This window comes from Phyllostomus hastatus, unplaced genomic scaffold (assembly GCF_019186645.2).
Source record: "Phyllostomus hastatus isolate PE091 unplaced genomic scaffold, TTU_PhHast_1.1 phas_scaffold_345, whole genome shotgun sequence".
NCBI classification, from domain to species: Eukaryota; Metazoa; Chordata; class Mammalia; order Chiroptera; family Phyllostomidae; genus Phyllostomus; species Phyllostomus hastatus.
This window is the reverse complement of record NW_025334024.1, coordinates 24,387,284-24,405,172: the sequence shown is the minus strand read 5'-3', so window position 1 is coordinate 24,405,172 and position 17,889 is coordinate 24,387,284. Positions and strand designations below refer to the sequence as shown.

General features: G+C 48.1%; 1 protein-coding gene across 3 annotated transcripts in view; it reads left to right on the top strand.

The window, feature by feature from the left end:
- RSPRY1 (ring finger and SPRY domain containing 1) overlaps nucleotides 1–17,889 on the top strand; it is a 41,142-nt gene that overhangs the window by 12,252 nt on the left and 11,001 nt on the right. For all 3 annotated transcript variants that reach the window (XM_045819102.1, XM_045819103.1, XM_045819104.1), the window contains exons 2-11: nucleotides 16–520; nucleotides 4,774–4,826; nucleotides 5,505–5,617; nucleotides 6,680–6,806; nucleotides 7,558–7,616; nucleotides 9,470–9,536; nucleotides 9,932–10,063; nucleotides 11,277–11,392; nucleotides 12,339–12,482; nucleotides 17,106–17,217. In XM_045819102.1, coding sequence (XP_045675058.1) covers nucleotides 171–520; nucleotides 4,774–4,826; nucleotides 5,505–5,617; nucleotides 6,680–6,806; nucleotides 7,558–7,616; nucleotides 9,470–9,536; nucleotides 9,932–10,063; nucleotides 11,277–11,392; nucleotides 12,339–12,482; nucleotides 17,106–17,217 — 1,273 coding nt within the window. In that variant the 5' untranslated portion in view covers nucleotides 16–170. The remainder of the gene's footprint in view (nucleotides 1–15; nucleotides 521–4,773; nucleotides 4,827–5,504; nucleotides 5,618–6,679; nucleotides 6,807–7,557; nucleotides 7,617–9,469; nucleotides 9,537–9,931; nucleotides 10,064–11,276; nucleotides 11,393–12,338; nucleotides 12,483–17,105; nucleotides 17,218–17,889) is intronic.

Genomic DNA, 17,889 nt, shown 5'->3' with positions numbered 1-17,889 from the left:
TTGTTTTCCTTTTAGGACTGTTGCTGGATGACCAGGATTCCCTGTAACTGATAATGTTGGAGATCAACTCTGCAACTTGCATCAACATCCAGTTGTTACAAGCAAGTAGGATGCCAGTGTCTCAGCTCCGGGTTATGAAAACAGTACTTGGAAAACTGAAAACTATCTAAATGATTGTCTTTGGTTGGGCCGTGTTCTTAGCAAGCAGAAGCCTCGGCCAGGGTCTGCTGTTGACTCTTGAGGAGCACATAGCCCACTTGCTGGGGACCCGAAGTGCCACCGCTGCCATGGGTAACTCCTGTATCTGCCGAGACGACAGTGGAGCGGAAGACAGTGTTGACAACCAGCAGCAGCAGGCCGAGAACAGCGCCGTGCCCACTGCCGACACGAGGAACCAACCCCGGGACCCTGTCCGGCCACCGAGGAGGGGCCGAGGACCACATGAGCCAAGGAGAAAGAAACAAAACGTGGACGGACTGGTGCTGGACACACTGGCGGTCATACGAACTCTCGTAGACAAGTAAGTATGTGCTCACCGCCGCCTCCCGGGTAGTGACCGGCAGCCTGCCGGGCACCGTAACTCTTGGGCCCTCCAGTTCAGAGCTGGTATTCACCAAGCCTTGCGCTCCCGGGGCAAGGGGCAGTGTTCTGCTTCTCTGGTGGCAGGGTGCACTTCACAGCTTGGTGTTTTTACTGCCCGACACCTCCTCCTGTCTGGAAATGTCCGAACGCTCGTGGAGCAGAAAGCGCTAATTAACCTGTGGTCTTTATTAGGGCACATAGTGAGTCAGGAGTGAGTTTGTATCGCCGGCTGCCGTAGGAAGCAGTCCCATGAGGACTCACCCTGCGCTTGTCGGCCTGTCCACTCCGCTGACCAGCGCTGCCGGGGGGGGCCGTTTCCCCAGGAGCGCGGCTACGTGCGGCCTCTGTTGGCGGCACAGGAGCCCGGGTCGAGGAGCTTTCCCCTCTTCACTTTTTTGTCTCCCTGCTCGGCCCTCTCAGACTCGCCTGGCGAGCGTGTAAGCCGAAACTGCAGGACACACCTGTACCTGTCCTGTTTTCTGCTTTGCTTTGTCTGACTCTTGAATTCAAAATCCCAGATTGAATAACAGTGAAATTAAAGGGCATTGTTCAAGCTGAACCGTACAGCTCAGTAGTCGGGAGCAAAAGTTTTTGAGCTCCGATGGGCTAAGGTTCAAGTTGTGACCCAGCCCTTTAACTGGCTACATGACACGGGGCAAGTTACTTCTGTAAGGCTCAGATTCCTCAGCTTTAAAAGGGGAGTAATAAAAAATATTTAGAATAAAAGGGCTATAATACATTTCTTACAGGTATTATCATGAGACAGTGATTAAGTTTTATCTGTGTTCTTTTTGCTTCAAGCTCTGCTAGTAAATTTAAATATCTAAGTAGTTAATCACATTTTTCTTTTTTTATAGATTTTATTTATTTATTTTTAGAGAGGGGGGAGGAGAGAGAGAGGGAGAGAAACATCAATGTACAAGAAATATTTCGATTGGTTGCCTCTCACATGCCCCAAACTGGGGACCCAGTCTGCAACCCAGGCCTGCGCCCTGACCGGGAACCAAACCTGCAGCTTTTCCGTCCACAGGCCAGCGCTCAGTCCACAGAGCCACGCCAGCCAGGGTGATGATCACATTTTTAGAATGTGGTTTTGCTTAGTTCCTCTGAAATTATTGCATACAGCAAAGTACACCTGTGAGTATTATTCTGAGGGGGGGGTTCCCTCATAGAAATAAATTTGTTTTGCACATCTCTCCATCTGTTGGAGGAGGGTGGTTCTCACAAACGCTCTCCACAGCCAGATCAGAAATGCCTTCCAAAGTTTATTAAAGCCAGCCTGTGCCGCAGGTCTGGTTTCTGAATGCTTTAGTGCAACCCTACTCTGTTTGTAGGAAATACCTATTGAATAAATCTGTGCCATTTAACATCCCCTAAACTCAAGTGAGGGGCGAGAAGCTGCTACGGTGAAATTTGAAAAATACCATAAAATTGTAGAGAAAAGTTGTCCTTCTCAAATAAGGAAATAAACCATAGGCAATGGTGTCTAGCCCATTGGAAAAACAGATACAGAGCAGACTTTGCCATGTATTTTAAAAAGTGTGTCAGGGAGCGTGGGGGCAAGATAGAACTGTATTTCCAAGCTTCAGGAAAATGTTACACATTGCAAGTGCACTTGTTGATAAAGCACAGAATTCGCTCACATGAGGCAAGTGGTGTGCGTTTGAATAGGAGGGCAACTTCCACCCTAAACCTGTTGTACTGAATTGTAGCTACTAACTCTTCCGAGACCGGAAACACAGGCAGATGCAGAACAAGTGTGCAGTGCCGTGCTGGAGAATAGAACGGCCGAACAGGGTCCAGACCGCCTGTAAACACAGTTATGTAGCTGTTTTTTCAGAAACTACTGAAGGAGAAGAATTTCATAACCTATAAAGTTCATAAGGCTTTTTAAACCTGACATGAAACATAGACAGACTTATAAGATCACCCCCAGAGGGATGTCTGCGTGTATCGTTCTCCTTGTTACTCAGGAAAGGACGGCATTCATCTGACGGGAGAGTTGCCGCAGGAACTACGCTTTAAATGCACTTATTTTAAAGTCATTTTAAAGTTCCGTTATTTGCATTTTTGGGGTAGTGACTTTATCCTCGTATTGTTAATGATATTAATGTTAACTGTTCTCATGTGATTTAGAACTTTAATTTGCAGACTCCTCCTGATGGAAATTTCCCCCCTCACTGTGTGTATGTGTTCTCCCTCGTCACTCATATTCTCTCTCTCTCTCTCCCCCTGTTGGACCTGTTCCTTCTGCTGTTGTCCCCATCTGGGTCCCAGGGACCTTCCGGGTGTGACTGAACCTGAAATTGATGCTTCTGAGTCCTCATCCCCCATACCAAGCCCAGGCCTTGCTGCAGGGCTGTCTGTCTCTGCTTGGGTTTTTTTTTTTTTTTCTACTAGAAACATGTGTCTTTATACAGGCTATAGCTCAGACTGCCATCCATAATTTTTTCAGCTCCTTTGACTGAGAGGGGCCCGCCCCAGCCTCACTTAGTGTAGTGAGTCTGCTCCATCCCATACGCAGGTGGTGTTTGGTCCCCGTACCTGCCTTGCGGGCACACAGCTCCTGGTCCGCCCTGTCTCGTTCCTGGCCCAGGGCCCTGCTGTCCTGTGGCTCTCGCGCCTGCCTCCCCCCAGAAGTTTCTGCTCCGTTTCTTTTCCACAAAGAAGTTTTCTTTTTTTTTTTTAATGTGGGGATACATGTGCCCTTCAGATATACCTGTATAGAGTTGAGGTGCTCATATTCCTTATTATTGGTTGCTGTCCCTGTCATCTTTTTTATTATTTTCCCCCAATTTCATTATCCTCTTTGCCACCTACCTCCAAATATCAGCGGGTGACCATTCCGTGAACTTAAGTTGTGTTCTTCCAACCTGCCTGTCGTATGCTTGTTTCTGTCTAGGAAGTTTACATAGAGTGTGTTTTGTGCTCTGTAGAAAACATACGTAACTGATATCGTGATGTAAATCTCTTTTTAACTTCTCTCCGCATTTCGTTCGAGGACTGTGCTGACGTGTCTAAAGCCGCAGCTGCTCTGGCCGCTGCAGTGTGTGCCTCCGTGTGCCTGCAGGTGCCGTGGTGCGCTCTCCCCTCGTCTGGTGGTGCTCCCTTAGGGTGCTTCCAGATTTCCGTCCCTACAGGTAGCGCCGCAGCAAATAGCCTCCGGTGCCTCATGACCTGTGCCATAGTTTCTCTGGAATTGTTGGGTGTGTGTGTATTTAATTTTACTATTGCCAGATTGCTCTCCAGAAGTGTTTTTATCTGTCGGTTATATGGCTTAAAACAGTTCTTTTAAATAAGAATTTCCCCTTATTATGAAAAGACACAGGATGTGGATAACCAGTACCTAAGGAGTCCCTGGAAGGAATTCAGTAACTCCCGTGTCACAAGGTTATTCTGGGGATTAAATAATTGAAGACAATAGTTTTTAGGGTTTTTATCATGGTAAAACAGAGAGCCACAATATGTGAACGAATACATGGTAGATATATTCTATTCCGTCAGTAATTAAGTGTATCACTGTCTGATGGAAAGTATTTCTTTCATTGTTGAAACTTCCCTAAAGCACTCAGGACTCCCAGGATCACAGTTTGAAAACCCACTGAATCAAGGTACCTTAATGCCCTTTAAGAATATTAAATAGCTCCTCGATTAGTTGTGGTCTCTTTTCCTTCTAACACCATGTTTTGAAGCCTGAGCAGATAGTGACACTTTCCCAGGAGAACCCTTAAAGATAAAGTTGTTTGGTAGGCCCTTGCCCGTAGGTGCTGGGCCGAGATCGCTGTCTCCCTCCCTGATGTTTCTCTGCGGTGAGTATGAGGAAGATGAGGCTGACTCCCCTGGCCTGTCTCGGTTGGCACGGGCCCTCTAGAGACAAAGCCGAACACAGGCCAAGGTTTCTACCTTGGGTCCCGCGCTTCTACTTCAGCCCGTGTGGCCGTCCCTCCGTGTGCCCCCTGCCCGTCTGGCTGTGGGCCGTGCGGGCAGCGGGCGGGCGGGCGGGCGGGCGGCCTGGGAGTGAGCGCGTGTGGTGTGCGTCTGCCCCGGCAGGTCCCAGCACTGGTTGTCCCTTCCAGCTCTTTCTCTGCGTTGCCTGCGTATTTGTCTTTCCACCCCACACAGCGCAAACTTGTGTTTGAAATGTCATTTCTTATTTCTTCAAGTTTGACGCCTTGAATGTTTGTTTTTCAGTGATCAGGAGCCTCCCTATTCCATGATTACCTTGCACGAAATGGCTGAAACAGGTATTTTTAAAGATTTTTTTAAAAACTACTTCCTACTAAATTCATGAGTATGAAGAATTGTGATCACTTTTTTAAAATAAAAGATTCCAAAAATACTTAACATACATGACAAAGAAAAAAATCTCTTTAGTTTATGGAAATTTCCTATACAGAGGGTAAGAAATGTGTATTGCATCCTGAGTTTGTAGCTGCACCTCTCAGTAATAGTTTCATCTCACTGAAATCATTACCAGAAAAATTCCTTAGTGTTGACAGACCCGTGACCATAACTTTCCTAGAGTGGGAAGGATAATTTTTTATCCTTCAATTTCCTAAGTGTAATTCTAAAAATAGAGCCAACTGCTTCAGAACCTACTCTTCTCAGTGAACTCCTATGTCATAAATAAAATGCCAAAAACTATTTTTATCATATTTTGAGAACCCAGGACCATAGCTTGAATTTTCTCCAAATAAAAACGCCCAGAAATCACCAGACCCCTGGAAATTCCCGTTCTTTGCCTCCACCATAGCTCCTAGGATGGCTGGCAATGTCCATGCCACATGTTAGCTGCTTGAAAGTTACAGGCCGAAGGCCAGCAGCGTTTCTGTTTCAATGTGAAGTCATCTTATGTTGTGAGATACGTTTTCACACTTGGGAAACAGTGGCCCCAGTGTGTAACCCTCTGGATTTGCTCTCAGATGAGGGCTGGCTGGACGTCGTGCAGTCGCTGATCCGGGTGATTCCGCTGGAGGACCCGCTGGGGCCGGCCGTCATCACGCTGTTGCTGGACGAGTGTCCGCTGCCCACTAAGGTGCGTCGGTCTTGATCTGTCACGAAACTGTCATCTGTGCTCAAACACAAGATGAGCGGCCACAGAGAGTGTATGATACGTTGCGTTTCCTCTCTATGCATTTGGGGTCTGTTTTCTTCAATATTAACTTCATTATGTAAACTTGGTTTTTTATTACTGACGAAGTATCGCCTCCTCGCCTCCTCCTATCAATAGCTTACTATAAAGCTTTGGTTTAAATTTTTAAAAATGTTAAAAATGGAAGCATTTATATATAAAATACAAGCTTTGTTTGGAAACCTAGAAGAGAGTATTTAGTTGCTGAGCTAATTTTCTTATCTTTAAACAGTTCCCTTGTAATAAAAATTTTTACACATTCTCTATTCAGAAAAAAACTTATACTGAAAGCACTTTCGAGTCTTACCCAAACATAGATGTATAACCTTGATTATCCCTTACGTAGAACAAAAGTCTCAAACTTTCATCACTTTAAGTCCATAAATTCCATGGAAACCTTTCTTAAAAGTGTTGGATTCTTGTGTCTTTCGTTTGTGTAAGCCTCAGACATTGAGGCCCAACACACAGAAACAGTACGGACAGAAGGGGAAAGTCCTGGGCCCCGTCCCTGATGAACTGGCTGTTTGCTAGGCTTCCAAGAGGTTTGTTTCTGTTTTAATTTGCCTCAGAAACTCTGGTGAGGTTTGTTCTTGGTAAAAAAAAAAAATTTAAGTAAACTTTTTACTTCAACAGCACTAGGCCCAATCATTCTAAATTATAGTGGTGTTTGGGTAGATTGTGTCTACCGAAATGGTTTAACGATTTTATGACTCAAGAGTACATAGCATGTATTTGGTATAACTGATACACTTGGAATGAAATGGAGTTTAGCAGTTTATGGGAGACAACTTTCAGGTTAATCAAATACCATTTCCCATCAGTAATGGTATTATTGGGTGCATTATATCATTTTTGTACAGTTGTTCTGAGTTAACACCTGATTATAGATTTTGTCTGGGAGAATTACCTTGGGGGAAAAACTAAGTAGTGCATTTGTCAAATCCGCTTGTTCGTTTTTGTTTCTAGGATGCACTCCAGAAATTGACCGAAATTCTCAATTTAAATGGAGAAGTAGCTTGCCAGGACTCGGGTCACCCTGCCAGACACAGGAACATATCTGCCGTCCTGGGCTGCCTGGCCGAGAAACTAGCAGGTAGCTCCGGGAAGCCCCAGCGAGGGAGGGCTCGGGCTGCTCCACATTGGGGAAGGACTGCACCGGAAGCAGGTCCGGGCTCCTCTGGCCCCCCGAAATTAAGGGACAGGGATAACTCAGAAGCCACAGAGGACAGTGCAGTCTAATTAAGCTTTGAGGATTTTTCAGAGGGAAATTTAAAAGAAAATGTGTTTATTGGCTTTAAAATTAAAAATAGGAGAAAAGGCTGAACTCAGTATAAGAAAGATTATCTGTGTACGTATGTAATATACATATATACATGCATGTTGTAAAGTTTAGGTAACGGAGACAAAGGTGGAGGGAAGAGGAAAGGGGATTTTAAATCGGAGCAGTTACGGAGAAGAGAAGCAGATAGTTAACTTGTTTACGAGTAGAACCCCGTTTGGAAAAGTTAGCATTAGGTGCAGCTGAACAGCTCAGCTAGTTCCGTCGTGCATGGTGGAAGGAACGGTGGGTGAGCAACCAGAACAGCTGGGTGCTGGTTCGCACTCTGCCATGTGCCGCCCCCACCCCTTGCCCTGGAGTAAGTCACCTCACTCGCAGGCTCGGTTGCTCACCTGCGACACGGGGACAGTACTAGTCCCCACCTCAGAGCGGGAGGCTCAGATGAGATAATGCCCAGGAGAGTGCTTCGTGAGAGTCCTACCCAAACAGGTTCAGTGGTATTAGCTCCTGATTACAAATCACCCGGCGCATTTAATTATATCCGGCATTCGTTGCATCTGTCTAGGTCCCGCCAGCATAGGTTTACTGAGCCCAGGAATCCTGGAATATCTGCTGCAGTGTCTGGTAAGTGGGCCATCAAAGCCAGTTCTTCATTCTTAGTTGTTTCGAACTGTGCGTTTTTCTCAAATTGCCAGCCTCGCCGTTGGCACAGAGGACGGAATCAGTTACAAATTTTATTTGCAGGTGTTCCCTGAGTGTTTTTTCCCTCCTATGTTAGAAAAAAAATGAGGGTGGGATGGCAGTTTATGACGAGCAATAGCAGCTGGGTTGCCATAGCAGCCCGGTTTTGAATTTAGTTATAAGGTAGCGGCTGTGACCGACTCATGTGTCTTTGGGGTCTGCCAAGTGGTAGTAGGGACCCCCCCCAGTGGGGACAAAACTACATGGCCTCCCAAGCCAGGAAGCCATCGGGTCAGATTTCTAGTGTATATAAATCTCCCTCCCTCCTTCCCTCCCCCATCACTATTGCTCTTAAAACTGTCGAGGTTGAGGGTTTGCTGTGTTGTCGGGGAAGCTCGAGGCTGCCATGGCGCTGCCGTCGGGTCTCCCACTGCTGGACTGCACTCTGGACTGGTCTGTGGTTTTTTAAGTTGTGTTCGCAGGCCTAGGGAGCACTGGCCTTCTGCAGAATCCGAAAGACCTTCTATTTCAGTACCTACGTGATACGTGATACGTACTTAAAGCACCTGACGCTGTTAGGAAGCCACTCCGGGGACCAGTGATTTTGCACTCAAGAAGTTGAGTTGAGGGAACAAGGCCACCCAGACAGTACAGCGAGCCTTCATTTTACGGCAGGGTGTGATCAAGGGCAAAATCGCTTCCTTCAGACGGAGAGCTGCAAGAGTTCTGAGAAGGCGACTGGGGGTGGGAGGTGCGGGCTGGGCGAGTCCTGGGACAGACTGTCCTGGTGAGGGTGGGGCCTCAGCTGAGTCATGCCATAGGGGACGGTTTGATGGTCACACAGGGAGGAGGAGGTGGGTTCTGGGCTGAGGGCACATCCCTGGCAGAAGCCCAGAGATAAACATGAGCACGCTCCTGGCATATTACATAGAAGGAATCGTCTGATCAGAAGATAGCGTTCCGAGACGTGAGGACGTGTTTGCCAGAGGGGAGGGCCGAGGGCCTGGAAAGCCAGACAGTGGGACTGAGAATGGATAGGGCGAGAAGCTGGGGACGGGCTTTGCAGCAGGGCAGGGGGTCGGTGGCTCTATGAGCTGTGCAGAACCTACTCGGGCTCCAGGGAGTGAGCGGAACTGACGGGCGCCCTCTGCAGACTCCGCACGCGGCTGTGCGAGAGGATGGCTGTGAGACAGACGCGGTGCTGGGCAGGCAGACCTTTCTCTCTGTGTGAACGCATGTGACGTGCACTTGAATGTTACTAAAGAGCTCACTCACTGCTCTCTCCACCTGCCATCAGCATCGTGGGGTTCCTTTCAGAGAACAGAGGGAAGACTAAGCCATTAGTTGTGAATTGCATTATTTTAGAACATGGTAGTGATGAATTATTCCTTTTAGGGCGCTGAATAAAAAGTCATTTTTTGCTACAATTCTGTTTCTCTTTGGCTTGCTTAAATGAATGTAAGAATCAGCATTATTTTATTTAATGAAGCCCTAACATAAATGTTACTGAGTAAAATAGCAGTGCATTTAACCACATACTTTTGAAGTTTCCGAATCTAAGTGAACCCAGTAAACTCAAGAAAATAATGTAAGACTTGAAGAGATTCAATCTCGGTTTTTCATTACTAACAATATTAGCAAATGGATAATCGAGGACTCGAATGAGTAAAACTTTTCTGACTGTTCCCACAAAAATCTAGCACCCACCGGGGAAGAAGAGGAAGTCGGTAACTTGCCTCCTCTGCAGGGGGACGATGTTTTCATTTTTTGTTTTTTTATCTTTTGTTGTCTTGCAGAAGCTACAGGCCCACCCCACAGTCATGCTTTTTGCACTTATCGCACTGGAAAAGTTTGCACAGACAAGTAGGTATAGTGACTCCTTGCACTAATGATCTTACATATCGGGTGTTAAAAATCGTATTTTCCTTGGTTACTGGCGGGTTTACTGTGGGAGCCCCACCAGATGCACATGCGTCCTGTCTCCGTCTGTGTAGGCGCCTTGAGGCCAGAGAGATGTAACAGGGACAAAGGCGAGAGTTTTCTCACCTGGGAACCCAAACTTGGTAACAGTGATTACCCCCTTTTTATAGCTAAAAATTTAGTGAGAGGTTGCTACTTTCTAGAAAATATCAGAGCTCTTGCGCTGTGTCAGTATTCTAGTTTCCAAGTTACCTCTCCTCACTGCTTGCCACCACTAACCTGCCCAGCAAATCATCTGACCTTTTCAGGGCTCACTCGAGGTCTGTCTTTGCAAACAGGTGAAAACAAGTTGACCATCTCCGAATCCAGTATTAGTGACCGGCTTGTCACGTTGGAGTCCTGGGCCGACGATCCTGAGTACCTGAAGCGTCAGGTCGGCTTTTGTGCCCAGTGGAGCTTGGACAATCTCTGTGAGTCGTTGTCTCTCACCGAAATGCCCGTCCCACCCCCAGCCCACTTCTGGTGCAGGGTCACTGTCTCCAGTGTGCAGCTGTGAGCGGGGCTCCTTCCTTCGAGGTCCTCTGTGTGCTGGGCGGGCGGGGTGGCTGCACTCTCGCACCAGAGCATTCTGTGGGCCCTTCGGACAACAATTACATGGAATGCTTCTGATTCCAGCACTCTCCCATTCAAAAACTTACTGCTACCCTGTCTCCCGCTGCATCAAGGCTGTTAATCAGATGGCCCTGTGCAATCAGCTATTCCCAGTACCACTGTCTCCTCCTGCTCTACAGAGAGGTCCCCATCGTGCCTGCCTCTGGGCCCGTTCCCTCACTTTACTCTTCTTCCCGTCCCACCTTTGCTCTTCGGAACTCCAGAATGTCTGACCTGCACAACAGGGGTTGCTCCTGACTTTCTCCTCCAAGGGCTACTACAATAAAACCGTTCCACCCCCGTGTCCTCACTCCGCATTCATTCACAGTGAGCACTGTGCCGGGGCACCGTTGGACACTTGACCCCCAGCTGCTGCTGCTGCAGCATTGTGGGGCTGGCTGGGTGCGCAGCCTGTGTCCTGCCAGTTAAAGAATAACTCTGAAAAAGCACGATTCAGATTGTTGTATGCAAAACTCAGACAGACCTCTTTTGATTGCATTTTTGCTTTATTGCGTTTCTCGGAGAATTGCATTTTTTGCAAATTGGAGGTGATGCCAGCAAAAAAGATTACAACTCACTGAAGACTCAGATGATGGTTAGCATTTTTTTAGCAATTAAGTATTTTTTAATGAAGGTACATACATTGTTTTTTTAGACATAATACTGTTGTACACTTAGTGGACTATATAGTATAGTATAAACAAATTTTATACGCACTAGGGAACCAAAAACTCCGTGTGGCCGACTTTATTGCTCCCTTCGTGCAGTGTCTCGAACAGAACCCACAGTTTCTCTGAGTCCCACCTGTGGTGGGTACAGGGAGCAAAAGCACAGACCCGGCAATGCCGTCTTTCCTGGTGTTTGCTTGACTCACATGGTCCTGCGGCCACAAAGCCAGGGTTATAAGTCTCGCCACCAGCTCTGCCATTTACGAGTGCCTGCACTTCTGAACAAGAGTGACATTTAGCTATAACACTGACTTCCTCCCCACAGCAGCCTGCCTTAGACACATGACCATTTTTCCTTTTGCAGTTTTGAAAGAAGGTAGACAGCTGACCTACGAGAAAGTGGACTTGAAGAACATTAGGGCCATGCTGAATAGCAATGATGTCAGCGAGTACCTGAAGATCTCACCGCATGGCTTGGAGGTAAAGCTCCTGCAGATGGACCGTTAGAGGTGGGGGTGGGAGGGGAATCTTGCTCTCGTTTTCATGCCCCGGTTCTGAACAGAAGCAGTTTCCTTCAGAGGAGATGGAAGTGTATTTCCTACTCGAAGAGTAGTTAGAGGGACAAGAGGCAGGAGACAGGTTGAGGGTATCCTTTCCTTCTGTATCCCACAGGGTGCTGTACATGTAAGCAGCACTGTAATATTTATTGACTAGGTTAAATGTGTCTATTTTTAATCTCTGCCGTCTTATTCAGCTAAAGGTAAAAAGACTAGTATTTCCAAAAGAGCCCCTTCTTTTTTAAATCCCTGCATGGCCAATTGTATTTGGACCAGTGCTTCCACTCCTTCCTGCACGTTGGAAATGCTTCTGGGGTTGCGGGGAAGGTCGGTGAGAGAGCTGCTTCTGTGCGGGAAGGTGCCGTAAGGCACTAGACACATCAGGATTAGAGGGCTGTTTGAAGAGCAGCTGCAAACAGCTTTTTGGTCTTACATATTACCAAGCGTTCTATGTACTTCTCTGCTTTCAGTTATTTTTAGGTACCACATCTTATACCCTCAAATACCCTCCTTTCCCGCCACCAACACCAAGGACAGGTCAAGGCAATGTTTATGCATTTGTGAAAGATTCTCTTTGAGAGCAAAGCTCTGGAAGTATTTAGACATGAAGTCAGGAGCCTTCCCTGATGGCTACTGCAGCCATCTTTAAGGCCTTCCCACCCTGTTAGAGTTCCCAGGAAAGGACAGTGTACTATGGCGGGTGCCTCGTTCAGCGTTGCACTGATGTCACTGCGGGTGCGCTGAGCAGACCGCCAGCGGCCTCCATAAGGAGAAAGCGCGGTCAGCCTCCCGAGCGGTTGGTCCCCCCTCAACCCCCCCGCGGTCTTCGGGCATTGATGGTGGACTGTCGCGCCCTCTGGTTTTGCCAGGCTCGCTGTGATGCCTCCTCTTTTGAGAGTGTGCGGTGCACCTTTTGTGTGGACGCGGGGGTGTGGTACTACGAGGTCACCGTGGTCACTTCTGGCGTCATGCAGATCGGCTGGGCCACGCGCGACAGCAAGTTTCTCAACCACGTGAGTACCCCGGAGAACTGTGCCCCTGGGCGGGGCGGCGGTTTGGGCTGAGTGGGTGGAGGATGCTGATTCTTCGGGTAGGTTTGCGCAACAATTGTTTCTCGGGCTGATCCAGGCGGTGCCAAACCCCTCACAGTGGCTTCCGGAACTGATTCAGAGGGAGAAAGACGAGTGGAACTGCCCCTCAGCTTTTTCTCTCTTGCGTTTTAAGTTCGTGGTGATTTTCCACCTAGAGGCTGGCCGTGTCCTTGGTCCGCTCTGCTCCGGCCCCAGCCACGTCGTTGGCTCGGTTTTTACATGGGGACCGGGGATCATTTTTAACTTACGCTTAGGTTTTAAGGACTATGTCAGATTTTCTTCCCTCCATTAAGTACGAAGTGTAGGCTTCTCTTACTTGACTCACCTTGTAGCTACTGGGCACACTGTTTTCAGTATTCAGTGTTTACCTGTCACTGCGGACGGTGGTGGTACAGAAGGGAAGCTGAGCCCAGCAGAGCAGGCTGGGCGGGGCCACCACCACTTGAGTGTGAGAGGCTGGGGTTCTTCCCTTCCCTGCGGATGTTGCACCCTCCCGAGGCCCAGTCTCATCGCCTTCCTCCTGTTACCCAAATTATAAGCTGCTTGGAGTTAATCTGGTTTGATCAGGAATATTTTGGGGATTTGTGATTTTTACCCTTTGAGCTGGGAAGAGCCCCTTGGATTATTTTGTTAACCTAAACAAGTTCCCATCCCAAATGTAAGGCCCCGGGACGGGTTTTAGAAGTGACCCAACGAAACCAAACTAAGGTTGCCCGCCATGAGCACATGAGCACAGTGCAAAACGGGCCCTTTCAGGGAGGCTCCGTAGCCTCCCGGAATCACCTGTGCATCTTGCTAACCTCCTTGCTGGAGCGAGGCAGGTTGGAGGGAGGAGGCCAGTGCACCGGTCAGGCCCGGACTCTTGGCCAGCAGGGAGAACCGGGCCCCAGTGTGCCGTCACTTTTGTTGGGAACCTTCCCTGACGCAGGACCTCCTTGTCAACTGGACCTCATTCAGCCCTGGAAGCTTGGGGCTTCTGCGGGGCACCTTGTAGGCAGAAGTAAGTGGGGCCAGAGAACAATGCTAGTCAGTCTCTTAGTTTCCAACCTGGCAACAGATATAGAGCAGATAGTATCCATTACACTGAGAGCCTGCCCCAAATGATGTCCTAAAGATGATTTTTTAGGACTAAGAAAAAAAAGTTTAGCCCTGGCTGGTGTGACTCAGTTGGTCAGAGCGTCATCCCATAGGCCAAAAGGTCATAGGTTCGATTCCCAGGCAGGGCACATACCCAGGTTGCAGGTTCGATCCCCAGTCCAGGTGCATATGACAAGGTGACCAATTGATATTTCTCCCTCACACTGATGTTCCCCTCTCTCCCTCTCCCTCCCAAGGCAATGAAAAAAATCTCAGGTGAAGATTAAAAAAAATCCTAATTTCCAGAGCACCTTCATTTTACAGTCTGTCATCTGATTCTCCCAATTTTCATTTTACAGATGAGAAAACTGAGAGCAGGACATAAAGAACCTAGGACCAGAATCAGTTGCCTTCCTGTTCTACAGTAGTTCTTTTCTTTGCAATTGAAATAGGGAGCATCTCAGAGAATTGTCTAATCTCCTCATCCCAGAAAAAGTTACTCAAGAATTAGAAGAGATGTGGATTCCTTTAGGGAGGAAGCTTTGATATAAAATCCATCTCTCCTGATGTGGCGGCAAGCGCACTGGAGGTGTAGGTGTAGGGCACCTGCGGCGGAATGTTGCCGATATCTCTCTAAGCGATCGCTGAAGCTGGGTCATTTTATCTAATGGATGAAATTCACTTCTGCCATGTGGTTGCAGAAACTTTGGCTCCTCAAGTTAAGAGGCTTAAAATACTGCTTCCCTGCCTTCAAAACTGCTTGGTAGACTGTTAATTTCTTTCTTTAAAAAAAAAAAAAAACAGCACATTTTCCTGTGTTCCAAGTACTGGTCAATCCCCTGCTAGAAACTGATAAAGCCTGATTATATCTTTTTCCAAAAGTACAATATTAATGATGTTGTCATTCTTACAACTTTGATTCAAATGAACATTGTTCTGGTGATTCAGACTCTTTGCCTGTGCAGACAGGGTGTGGTTTTATGGAAGAAGTCATTCCTAGCATACACCCAGTTTCTAAATTTGAAGTCGGTCCACAATGCCTTTTTATTTTAGTTCTTACTGCCTGGGCTTCAGTTTTGAAAGAATGATCAAAGTGTTGAGCTTGGTAATCCGGCATTTAAATAAGAAACTTTAAGGATAAATCGTGGTCAGGCCCCTACAGACCAGTTTGTTTTGTTGTTTTGTATTTTTAGGGGGGGGTTTGGAGTAGTAAGTTCCCAAGGGCACATCTTGACTTGTCAGAAATATCTTTTGCCACTTCATGAGTGTTTACCTTATGGCCAGTTTTTCATATACTCGCCTCTGATCTTCAGAGAGTTGAGGAAGGTGGTATTCTCCTACTTAAAGATGAGAATGAAGTTGGGGGAAACTAATTTAGAAGCTCGCCCAAAGTCGCCTCGTTTCCAAGTGCTGAAGAAGTCAGACCCTGGTCAGGGTAACCCAAGGAACGCTCTGCCCCGGAGAAGCTGGCCCCGTTGTCCTCGACAGAAGACGAATGACTCGGAAGCCAGTCGGGTCTCCCAGACCCTTGAGGGCCTTGGGAACTGGACAGACAGGCTCCAGGGCTGAGAGACAGAATTAAGAGTCCGTGTTTCCAGGGCCACGGTGCCAGTGCTGTGTCAGTGCTGCCGCAACAAATCATTCAGAACCATCCCTCTGCCCCGGGTCCCTCTCACCACGCCAGGGGTCTGATGGGCGGGTCCGGGTGGCCAGGCCCAGGTCACATCTCACCCTGCTGCCTCCAGAGCAGGAGGCGGACCCTGTGTCTTCATTACATTCCCGTAACAGGAAGGGGTTGGGATGCTGGGCAGCGCAGGAAAAGGACAGTGTCCACCATGTGTGGGAGGGTTCAAAACTTTCCCTGAACGACAAGCTGTGGATAAACTTTCTTTTGTTTTGTTTGTTTTTAAGTAATGTTTCTAGTACTAAAATACATGACCAGAAACAGGCAGACCAAAATGTGTCACCCCAAGTACCAAGCTAGCTGCCCTGTTCTCTCCTTTACTTGTCTCGGCCAGTGGAAACCACGGTTAGTCCTGCTGGGAAGGTTTGGGGGGGTGTGGTCCACCGAGATTGCCCTCTGAGACGCAGGCTCAAGGCGGGCGTCAGAGTGCATCTCTGCTCGGCAGGGGCGCCGCTTCTCAGCCTGTAGAAGCTGCTCTGTGGTGCAAACTGTGCGAGCTCCCGCTTTGTCCCAGTGCCACTCGGGTGGGAAGTTTCCAGGCCTGGAGACACTGCATGGTGAAGTCCACTCTTCACAAGTCCTGGTGGCTAGCAGTCTCCTGGGGATTTCTTTCAGGTGTTCTGTTGCGGCTTGTGGGATATTAGAAAGTTTAGAAAAGAATTGCTTGCCTTTTGCCTACTTCCCAACACCCATAAAATAAAAAGTAGGTTCTTTACTTACTTGTTCAGGCTCTAAAAGGGATGGATAGCAAGGAGTTCTTTCCAGCAGACTGGTGAATTTCTCCCCTGCCTGAAGGCAGTTTACATGCAGGTTCATTTAACTCTTCAACAGTCTGAGCAGTGCATCCAGAGCAGCCGATTCGGCAGTCTCACTTCGGAGGACACGCATCCAGATTCAGTAGATTGTGTCCAAGAATCCACTACGTCACGTAGTGCACTTGTCGTGGAGTGTGTTAGAGCCTTTTTCCAGCCCGTGTCCTCACTGCATTGTTTATCTCACGGAATAAGCAGACCATCACGGGACCTGAAATCTTCCTTGGGTTTGGCCCACATTCTCGATGTCTTTCTCCATAAGAATCTTTCACCCTTGATCCTTGGAGATAGCAGATGTCTGATGTGCTGCTTCCTCTGTTTTTACAATCACTCAGAATGACTTAAGATTCTATCCACCTTTTAGATTCCATCCACCTTTTTCTAAACAAAATAATTGTGGAATAATTAAAAGGCAATACATAATACAAGAGGGCTCCGAGGGCCTGTATGCCGCTCAAACTGAGCTGGTCTCAGGGTAGCTACTAGCTGATCATCCATTGTAACCTTTGTCTTGTCTCCAGTCTTGAAATCTGTGAGCGCGTGGGGGTTTTAAAGTCCACTCCTAGAAGGGTGTTCACCCAGCCGCAGTGAAGTGGACCGCTCACGGTCCTTGGAATCCGAAGACTCCAAGGTCCAAACTGGACCCTTAGTAGTGTGTGGGTGGGCAAGCTGGCTCACCTCTCTGAGCCTTTATTTCCTCTTAAAACGGAGTCGCATGCCACCTGCCTCAAGGTAGTTAGTGAGGATCAAATGAACTCACGAATGTGAGACATGGCAGATACTTGTGGCTGAGGTCATTCTCCATTCACTTGGAACCAGATTCTGGGTCAGAACTTTGGTATCTTCCAAGAATACAGGCTCTCCCTTCACCAAAAAAAAACCCCTTAGAATTCAAGGCACAGGTTAATGGTTAAAAAAGACAGGCTCTCCCACAACCCAGCCCTGCTGACCGCCTGGACCCTGTCCCCCCAGGAAGGCTACGGCATCGGGGACGACGAGTACTCCTGCGCCTACGACGGCTGCCGGCAGCTGATCTGGTACAACGCCAGAAGCAAGCCTCACCTCCACCCGTGCTGGAAAGAAGGTATTCGTCCGCCTCTACCAGGAGCTTACCGACTGGCTTGTAAAGCACTGGTTATTGTGTGGGGCCGTAAGAGGTTTTAATGGAAGAATACTCAATGTGAAAAGGGTTAGTTAGCCGTCACCTCCCCTGCCATGGAGGTGAATGGTGATTCTCTGGGGGAGCCCTTCCTTTAGCGAAAACATCTCAGAGTCTGAAGTTCTTTATTTAGTGGGGAGTGACCCTGGTAAGGTTGACGTGAATTCTGGTTTCCTCTCTGGGTATATGTTTTGAATCAGAGCAGCCGTGGAGGTCTTGAGGAGACTGGCCGTGCGATGCCAGTTCAGCGAGGGTGTTTTCAGAGACCAGGTGGCTGTGGAACGGGCACCATCTGGTGGACACATTGTGGGCACCTCCAGTGCAGCCTCCAAAGACCGCTTAAGCCTTTCGGTCCTCGAACACGTCTGTGCAGCCTCGACTCCCCAGACATCAGGCTCAGGATGCCCCGGCTGCCGGAGCACTCAGTCATGGCTCTAGGGTTTTCTGCAGGAATGTATCTTAGCAACAGCATGATCTTTTTCACCTCATTCAATTTTTGTTCCCTCCAGTTTGCAGTATCCAAGGTGCCAGACCATGGAAACATTTATTAATGAAAGATTAAAGCAGCAGAGTTAGAGCCACACAGCTGGTCTGTTC